This window comes from Amphiprion ocellaris, chromosome 22, assembly GCF_022539595.1.
Source record: "Amphiprion ocellaris isolate individual 3 ecotype Okinawa chromosome 22, ASM2253959v1, whole genome shotgun sequence".
NCBI classification, from domain to species: Eukaryota; Metazoa; Chordata; class Actinopteri; family Pomacentridae; genus Amphiprion; species Amphiprion ocellaris.
In genome coordinates this window covers 14,015,204-14,025,381 of record NC_072787.1, presented here as the reverse complement: position 1 = coordinate 14,025,381, position 10,178 = coordinate 14,015,204, and the positions used below count along the sequence as shown (strand labels likewise).

Genomic DNA, 10,178 nt, shown 5'->3' with positions numbered 1-10,178 from the left:
AAGTAGAAGACGAAGCAGAAGACGAAGCAGAAGAAGCAGAAGAAGCAGCAGAAGAAGGAGGGAGAAGCAGAAGATGCAGAAGGAGGATGAGAAGAAGGAGGAGGAAGAGGAGAAGGAGAAGAAGGAGGAGGAGGAGGAAGAGGAAGAGGAGAAGAAGAAGGAGGAGGAGGAGGAAGAAGGGGAGAAAGAGAGGAGGCGAAGGAGGAGGAGGAGAAGCAGACAAAGAAGAAGCAGAAGAAGGAGGAGAAGCAGATGAAAAAGAAGCAGAAGAAGAAAGAGAAGGAGGAGAAGAAGAAGAAAAAGTAGAAGGAGGAGGAGGAGAGAAAGTAGAAGAAGAAGGAGGAGGAGAAGAAGCAGAAGAAACAGAAGAGCATTTTTAAATTGCGTCACACGTACAAAATGCAAATAACAGCTTAATGCAGTTCGTCAGACCATTGTACTTAAGCTATATGCGAAAATAAATGTATTTCTTAGTCGATGTATATATTTAAACCAAAAATCAAATCAAAATCGAAATGTACCATTTTACGTTCAACTCCGAGCCAGCAGGAGGAGTAAGTCGTCGCCCGAGCTGTGGTGCGCTGTCCTCACTTGTCCCCTAAAATACTAACAGATAAAATGGCGTCCGAAAACAGCTCCGAGTGCCAGGAAGAGCAAGCAGCTCTTCTAGAGACGAGCTCGGCACAAGACGAACAACGAGAATGTGGCACAGTGGCAAAGCAACGCGAATCTAAATTAACTCTGTACCACTGGACGCAGTCTTTCAACTCCCAGAAGGTGAGGAAGTGTGGTGAGGTTTCAGCACCGCAGCTCAGTGGACAGCTCCCATCAGCTTTAATTACAAAGCCGTAAAATGGCTCTTTTCCTGAGCTACAGCTCAGCTTCATACAAACCATTTCTTCTCTGTTTTCATTGGTGAAACTGATGTTTGATTCATTAATACCCACCAACTATTTGCTTATAGGTTGTCTACCTTTTAGTGCAAGCAGTGTTTACTTGGCTATGCTAACGTTTCAGCATCATGTTTCACTGCACAGATCTGAGTTTATCATATATTGTTAAAAACACGACAGTTCATTGTCCAGTGGCAAAAAGAGAAAAGGAAAGGGAAGCAAAAACTCTGATTAAGAGATTAAAATAGATTAGATAGATTATACTGAGTTAATATTATTGTATTTCTAGTGTAAGATAGCTAGAGCTTCAGCGATTGATCAATTAATTAGTTGTCAATTAATTTCAGACTTTGATGATCAAATAATCTGTAAATATGCAAGAGAAAAGGCAAAATTGTGAAATATCCTTGGTTTGTGGACAAAATAAGACACATGAGGATGTCATTTTGTGTTTGGGAAATACCACGTGTCCATAAAAATTCCAAGCATCTGCATTTAACAGTAGAAAAGCCAATAAGAATGTTTCACAATGGGAGAATTGGGAGCAAAGTTTGTTATCAAGAGATGAAAGTAGACTGTTTACTGAGATTATGGTGCACTTGATATTATTTTTCATATTGTTAAGTTGTATGAGCTGCAACAATTAATGTAAGAAAAGAGACAAACTACTTATACCAGCTTTCCAGATTTCTGCTATCCACCATGACAATAAACTGAATATGTGTCTTGCTTTATCCACAAATCAAAGATATTTGTGTAAGGCAATGCACTCACAGCTGTTGTTTTTCAGGTCCGCCTGGCCATAGCAGAGAAAGGTTTGCACTGTGTGGAGTATGATGTCAGTCTACCACTCAGTGAGCACAATGAGCCATGGTTCATGCGTCTGAATCCAACTGGTGAGGTGCCTGTCCTAGTCCACGATGACAATGTTATCTGTGACCCCACACAGATTATGGACTACCTGGAGCAGAACTTCAATGGTGAGATATAATGAAGTGAAAGTGGCTGCCAGTCATTTAGACTGCAGCCTCAAGTTGTCCTTTATAGCAGTGTAAATAATAAATTGTAGCACGTCCGGAAATCAGCTAATTTGAACTGATTTAGCTATTTTTTTTTTATAAGATACTGTTTACTTGAGTTCATTTTTGTTTCTTGCTTGGTGTATTTTTTGTTGCACATTTGTATATTTGATTTGATTTTTGTTTTTCTCTTGGTTTGCACTGAATTACAATAGCTATGTTCTAAGGGTCTGCAACCAGTCTACTTAAAAGGAGGGAAGTTCTGGTAAGCATGGAGATGTTTGAGTGTGTTTAAAAACTCCCTGCTGAAATCTTATCTAAAAATATAACTTGTCCTCATTTGATCTCGCCAAGTCATTGGTGGTGTATAGAATCATTTGTTTTAACTAGACTCTGTTTTCTGTGGTAGACTTCCCTTTTATCTGCATTTTTAGTTTTATTTGTGGTGTAAAAAAACAAACTATGAGGTCGCAAAGCAGTAAATCACATTGTTTTTTCTTTCTCATGACTTGTATAACTGTAGAGGGCACTCCCAAGCTGGTCCCTGAAGAGGGCAGTACGTACTATCTCAGAGTGCAGCACTACAGAGAGCTGTTGGACTCGCTACAGATGGATGCCTACACCCACGGCTGCATCCTCCACCCTGAGATCACTGTGGACTCCCACATACCAGCATACGCTGCCACATGCATACGAAGTAAGACATTCTGAGATGCACAGCAGTATAAGTTTCAGTTCTTACAGTAGCATGCTGTAAGCAACAGTTTCCACTCAGCTGCTCCTTCTATTGAATGTCATGGAGGCTGTGCAGATTTTTCTGTGGTGAACTGATACTGTTGCATATCCTGAATTCTTTCCTACCTTCTTAAATTTTGTATTTGAAATCGAGCAAAGGGAGTGCAGAAAAGTTACTTTAAAAGCTGGAACTTACTTTGGCAGGCGAGGTGGCTCTTATTTGTAAATTGATTAATTGACTTATTTGATCCTTGTCAGCGTACTTTATACTTTCTTTAAATATGATGAAAATAATAATAAAATAGTAATATTTACAATATGTATAGGGATGAGAAATGAGAATGAAATAGTACAGTATTGACACACTGTAAACAACACAATATAAAGTGGCTTGAAAAAAATACGTTTAAAAAGTGCAAAGATGTAGCAGTGCAAGAATTGCTGTGCAGATTTTATGGTTTGGGGTGGTAATGATATAGTCCAGTTTATGTTAACATCAGCCAGTGATGCTGATGTTGTAAAGTCTTATAGCAGATGGGATGAAGGACCTGTGATAGCGCTCTTTCTTGCAGGGTGGATGTCTCAGTCTGCTGCTGAAGGAGCTGCTTAAAGACCCCACAGTGTCATGCAGTGGGTGAGAGGGATTGTCCATGATGGATGTGAGCTTTGCCAACATCCTCCTCTCACCCACCTCCTCTATGGAGTCCAGGGAACAGTCCAGGACAGAACCAGCCCTCCTGACCAGTCTGTTTAGTCTCTTTCTGTCCCTTTCAGTGCTCCCTGCTCCCCAGCAGACCACTGCATAGAAAATAGCAGACGCTACCACAGAGTCGTAGAATGTCCTGAGCAGAGTCCTACACACTCCAAAGGACCTCAGTCTCCTCAGCAGGTGGAGACGACTTTGGCCCTTCTTGTACAGGACCTCTGTATTGTGTGACCAGTCCAGTTTATTGTTGAGGTGAACACCCAGGTATTTGTATGTGTCCACCATGTCAATGTCCAAACCCTGGATGTTCACCGGTGCAGTCTGAGGTGTCCTCCTCCTGCGGAAGTCGATGATCATCTCCTTCGTCTTTCTGGCGTTGAGCTGCAGATGGTTTTGCTCACACCAGTCAACAAAGTCAGAGATGACCATCCTGTACTCCCACTCGTCCCCTTCAGATACACACCCGACAATGGCTGTATCATCGGAGAACTTCTGGAGGTGACAGCTCCCAGAGTTGTAGTGGAAGTCCGATGTGTCTAGGATGAAGAGAAAGGGGGAGAGCACTGTCCCCTGTGGACCTCCATAGTGCTGACTACCACATCAGACACACAGTCCTGAAGCCTCATGTACTGTGGTCAGTTGGTGAGGTAGTCGATGGTCCAAGCAGCCAGGTGACAGTCTACTCCTGCTCCTTCAAGCTTCACCCTGAGCAGAGAAGGCTGGATGGTGTTGAAAGCACTGGGGAAGTCAAAGAACATGCCCCTCACAGTGCTGCTGGGTTTCTCCAGGTGAGTCAGTGATCTGTGCAGCAGGTAGACCACTGCATCATCCACTCCAATGTTCGGTTGGTAGGCGAACTGCAGTGAATCCAGATGTGGGCTCACCTGGGGACGGAGGTTCCTGAGGACGATCCTCTGCATGGTCTTCATCAGATGAGAAGTGAGGGCCACAGGTCTGAAGTGGTTAGGCTCCCTGGGGTTCCTGGTCTTAGAGACAGGAACCAGGCAGGAAGTCTTCCATAACAGAGGAACCCTCTCCAGACTCAGGCTCAGGTTAAAGATGTGCAGCAGCACCTGACAGAGCTGGTCTGCACAGTCTCTAAGGAGTCTGGAGCTGATTCCATCAGGACCTGATTAGAAGAGGAAATGAAAGATTACCTGATAAGATGGAGTTTGCACACACAATTTGACACATAGAGGCTGATATCATTATCACTGACTGTTTCTGTATGAAAATGATTTCATTGTAAAGTTCTGTGATAAAATTACATCTGCTGTGTACCTCATGGCTAACATGCTCCTGTGATTTTTCTGTCACAGCACAGATTGGAAACACACAGACTGAGCTGAAGAAACTGGCAGAGCAGAACCCAGAGCTTAAAGATGCTTATGTAGCAAAACAGAGGCGCTTGAAAGTAAGTTTTTCTGAGTATCAAATGAGCAAAACTGCTGTTGGTGGTTTTTTTAATGTGTGTTTTATACAAAAGATTGTTTACTCCAAAACTAGTGGTACCCTTCTGCTGCCATGGCCACATTGACTACCCTCTGGTTTTGTAATCTCTGGGCTCTAGACACGTCACAGTTGTCGAGACACAAGCTATGCTCAAAATTATTTTATTCACTCATTCAGTGCTCGCTACACAATTGTTCACTCAGTAGCAGTAAATCAACGTGACAGTAATTTTTGCATCTGGTTTATTGCATTAGCAGTTTCTTAGGAAAAGGAAATGCAAATACTATGCACAGCATTTTGTTTCATGATGGACTTTTGTGACGCCACTATCTAGTGAATGAATGTATACATTTAGAATTTAAGCAAAGTGTCAGCCAGTACATGTAGTGCATGTAAATAGGGAGTGATTTTTGGACACTGGTGTGCCAAAGTACTGGAGCTGGCAAGCAAGTGAGATCCTTTAGCAATGGCCAGCTGTCAGTAAGTGGGAGGTTGTGGTTTTATTTACAATCAGTGAAACTCACAGGGAATACTACATACAAAAAACAGGAACCAAACTAACAAGCAATGTGACATGGAAAGAGTAACGGGCAAGCTATAAACAAAAGGCTAGGCTAACGTATAGCAACTGAACACTAAATTCCAAAATGCAAAACTCAGGAAAATGGCCAAGGAAGACGATGCACATAAGTAAATAATCATAAATACACAATGCAAAAAAATAATTGGGGAAAGATCTGGTATAACGAGGTACAGAGAACTGCTAGGAACAATGCTAAAAAATAAAAATTACTAGGATTGAATGAGTTTGCAACAGCAAATGAAACTGACAAGATAAACTTAGCTGACAAATCAGAGCTGGAAAAAGGGTCGGCAGGAATCTTCTGGGAAGGAGATCAGGGGGGTGTACGGAGGGAGAAATCCAGTGGGAGGCTGAAGATGGCAGGTGATCCGGGTGACTTGTTCACAATGAGGGAACCATTCAGCATGTGCAAAAACTGACAATCTGGCAAAGTGAGCTCTGAGGCAGGGTTTTATAGGGAGTGGAGAGCTGATTGCAGACAGGTGAGCACAGGTTTCTTGACTTGCTGCTGATCAGATAGCTGCTCACTCAACCACACACAGGGGGTAAAGAAGGAGGAGGAGCCAGCATGAGTGAAATTTAATTAATTTAACTGAATTCACCATTTTTTATTTTTTTTTTTACAAACCAGCATATAGTAAAATCAGTTTTGTTATTTCAGTGCCTGAGTACTTAAATCCAATCATGATGAAAAACAAAACACAGACAATCTAACTACTAACCAGTTGGGCAGCCACTGAAAGAATTAGCAGGGAATACTTTAGATTAGGGGTCTGTATTATATTTTATGATTTAAATTCAAGCTCTTAATTGTGCTAATTTGTTAATTTTAATGGATCAAATTGTAAATGAATGTTTTGTTTTGATTTGAGTACTGTAAACAGTAAAACAGACAAAACATTAACTCCTCTTAAATAATAATCTGCAAATATCAAATAGAGGTTTTTTTTTTTTTTTGCTTATACAAACCACAGCTGAAGGTGCAGATTTTTTTAGTAGATTTGCACTTTTTGGGTATTTTTTCAGTTTTATGAATTTTTTTTTTTTTTTTTTTGGCTAAAATAATTGGCCTAAAAAGGCATAAAACAAAGGCATTACAACTATTCTGTGTTATTCAGTTTGGCAGCCAGTCTGTAAATATTACACCCTTTACTGACAGTTGTCCTTTTGCAATGAGTAATAGAAATAAATGTGTGCTGGGTACTCATCTGTGCAAATGTTTCTGTAGTCCAAGTTGTTTGACCACGACAACATGAAGTACCTGAAGAAGCTTCTGGATGAGCTGGAAAGTGTGATGGACCAGGTGGAGACAGAGCTACAGAGGAGGGTGGAGGAAACACCAGGTACCCAAAACAGCATGTCTACTACTACTACTATTACCTTATATATAATAAAAGGAATAATGTGGAAATGGCCACTCGTTATCATCAGTATTTTTCTTCAGTTTATCTGAATATTGTCTTTTCTACTATTCTTACATTATTGTTTATCTTCGTCTACACATAGAAGAAGGCAGGCCATCCTGGTTGTGCGGTGACTTCTTCAGCATGGCCGACGTTTCTCTGGCAGTCACCCTACACCGTCTGAAGTTCCTCGGCCTGTCCCGCCGCTTCTGGGGCAACGGTAACCGTGTCAACGTGGAAACATACTACGAGCGTGTGGTGGAGCGCCCGGCCTTCAGGAGAGTGCTGAGCCACGTCAACAACATCCTGATCTCTGCTGTCCTTCCTGTTGCATTTCGTGTGGCCAGAAAGAATGCACCGGTTATTGTCGGCACCACTCTGTTGATAAGCATCCTGGGAGGAGCTACATACCTCGCTTTTCTCTACATGAAGAAGAGACTGACTGCTTTCAGCTGAAGGAGACTGAGGTGGTTTGGGACTGTAGTGGGGTGAAGGGAATTTAAATCACTGAAAGATAAATTACACAGATATGACCAATTATTAAACATTGCTAATATTGTTTTCCGTGTTGCTGGTTGCACAAAATGCACTTTTAGCCATCCTGAGTTTGTGATTGCTGCATTATACACCAAAGCATTGACCTGAAGGACTGTAATGGTGTTTTTGCATGTTTTGCCTTGATCCAGATGTGGTGAGGTAGCATTTGAACAACACTAAATTCACAAGCAGGGTTTGGGAGGAGGTATGACAGGTATGCCAACACATGTGCACGCAGACATGGGTGGTCTGGAATAGACAATGGGAATATGATTGCAGAAAGTTGCTCTGGTCGTCTAAATGGGAAGATTGTTTTTACAGCACAGCTGCACATGAATGCACCATTCCTCTTTGGCAAACCTGAAAATATAGGAATTCTGTTCATGCAATCAGACATAAACAAACACATGAAGCAGACTGTACTGAAAGTAATTAAAACAATAGAAGAATGGGAGACTACATGTATAAATCCCACATAAAATAAATAGTTGACATATGGTAAATGGATTTCAATGTGCAAAAATACCAATATGGTCTCTAGCGACATCTTTTTGTGTACTTATATGTGTTGCCTAATGTGTGTTTTTCATTTGTCCTTTCATTGACATCAATATTTGCATGTTAGGAAATTAAAAACAAGTACACTCAAAGCCTATAGTGTGCTTTCTGTGACCAAATTTGCCAACACTGAACATGATCAGCACTGCAGTTTCAACTGTAGTCTTCACATAACAAAAACGAATCTGTCAATAAAACTAATTTATGTTTATCTGTATAACGAATGGTCCAATGTATGGTAGATTCACTAGGCAACATCTATTTTACATATACAGACCATTATGTCCAACATCTGTCTAAAATTAAACTGCTCTCAAACAAGCTCCAGTGTTTCCTGTCATTCAAATATAATGTAGAATGCATTAAAAATCCACAAGCTCATTTATTAAGCTATCGTGTATTGTGCATGTTTTAAACAAGACTCAATTGGAAAACAGCTTAAAAGCGCTCACATTTCCTATAGTCTGGATGTAAATCAACATCTACAGTAATCTGTTGTTCCAGTCGGGACCTTCCACGCCAACACTGACATTTAACATACACTCAGCTTTGAATTTAACTCCTCCTCACGTGAGCTCAGCCTCACATTAAACAGACTCATGCAGGACCTTTCAACAAAGTCTGGCCTTTGTTTTCAGTGTCCAAGGAGCTGGGTAGTGTAGCTGTCAAAGAAATGCCTCACACGTGTTAAAGCCACATGTGAGTTGAGATGTCAAAAGACCATAAGCTCATACCAGTGTGTTAGCTCTGGAAAATCATACTTTTGCAAATGGCAACCAAAATGACATCATTTTTTTTTTTGCTCGAGAGTTGTATCACACAGGTGCCAGTTTGAGTGACAAGGGCCAAAGTCATGAATACAGTTTAAATGCATAATGCATCTCCTGTACTGTTGGAAAGTTAGTGAATTACATTTTCAGTATTAAATCATTTTTTTCATTTGTGAAATCCCTGTGCACTACACTTCACTACAGAAACCCTATAAAAAAAAACTACTTTGTGTGACACAATAGGTTAATATATCAATAATATTAACATTCACCTACACATAGATTTAATATGAAGAGTGCTAGACTATATCCAAGATTAATAATTACTATTATATCAAGGAAAAAAAAGGAAAAACACGACCTACTCCTGCAATAAAATTAGAAGTTCAAAATGCATTATTCTGTCTGTTCCACATTAAAAGTGGTAAGTAGACGCCTATAATTGTCTCCACGAGAGGGCAGTGCTTCCTCAAGTAACACTCCTCCCTGTGAGAATTATGGGAACTTTCACCCCATAATTCAGAGGCAAGTAGAGCACACTCAGAAACTTCTTTCCTTTCCAAATGACTAGTATTTTCATAAAACTACATGCAGAGTAATATGGATGCCATGCAGTGCAGTGAATAGATGAATAGTGGATAGATTAATTTTTGTAAGCACTGCCATATGTTGGAGCGATGTTTGCAGCCAAAAGTGATTCAGCCAGCTGACAAAATAAACCTCTTGTTGAAGCTGGATGTGATCACATATTGTTCGGATGATTGGCCCTGACATCCTGCTATTCAGTTGTTTAAAATCCAGCAGGTGGTTCAGAATAATTTAACAAAGATCTGCTCTCTCCTCACTTTCCAACAATGGTGAGTGTTTTCTTTGTTGCACAGTCATTTAGATGTGTTACAAGAAGGAGCAGTCAGTTTATAACTCTATCATTTAATAGCCCTGAACACCTCAGCCAGACACATGCAGCAAAACTATTTGGATCGCTCTAAACACTGGGGCAAATGTTTATAGGATCTGGGTTTGATAAATTAGCAAATAAATTGAAAGGACATGTTTCCAGTACTTATAATAAATGCTCTCTTCCTTCGCTTTTATTAATATGAGGATCGCAGGTCTGACCTTTTCTGCCAAATCCATGAATTCAGTTTCCTTACTGAGCAGTAACTATCGATCATCATTTAATCAGGTTTATGAATGTTGGACTTGTGACGACCCCAAATTACAATGTGCAGAATTTAGATCAGCTAGCGATTTGGAAAATGTTTCTGTCAAGTAAGTTTGGGGCCAGATTGCTAAACTGATTCTGACAAGAGATGATGCTAATGACTCTACATTTAGTAGAATATGAATGAATATGAAACGTGCGGCTGGCCAGATTTACCACAACATAAAAAAGTTTAGTATGACCAAACATTCAATGAGGTTTTTAACAGTGAATTAGGCTGGGATTGGTGCCAAAGCTGTCGTGACAATTTTTAAAGACTAAATTCTCCATCCAGTTGATTATTTAACCCCTAAGAAA

At 40.5% G+C, this 10,178-nt stretch overlaps 1 protein-coding gene across 1 annotated transcript; it reads left to right on the top strand.

Moving 5' to 3' along the window:
* The first annotated feature begins 590 nt into the window (after positions 1 to 590).
* gdap1 (ganglioside induced differentiation associated protein 1) lies at positions 591 to 8,208 on the top strand. The gene is made up of 6 exons (XM_023276075.3): positions 591 to 777; positions 1,684 to 1,873; positions 2,436 to 2,609; positions 4,673 to 4,767; positions 6,617 to 6,731; positions 6,895 to 8,208. The coding sequence occupies exons 1-6, from the start codon at positions 619 to 621 to the stop codon at positions 7,245 to 7,247; spliced, it is 1,086 nt and encodes a 361-aa protein (XP_023131843.1). The 5' UTR covers positions 591 to 618; the 3' UTR covers positions 7,248 to 8,208.
* The last annotated feature ends 1,970 nt before the right edge of the window (positions 8,209 to 10,178 follow it).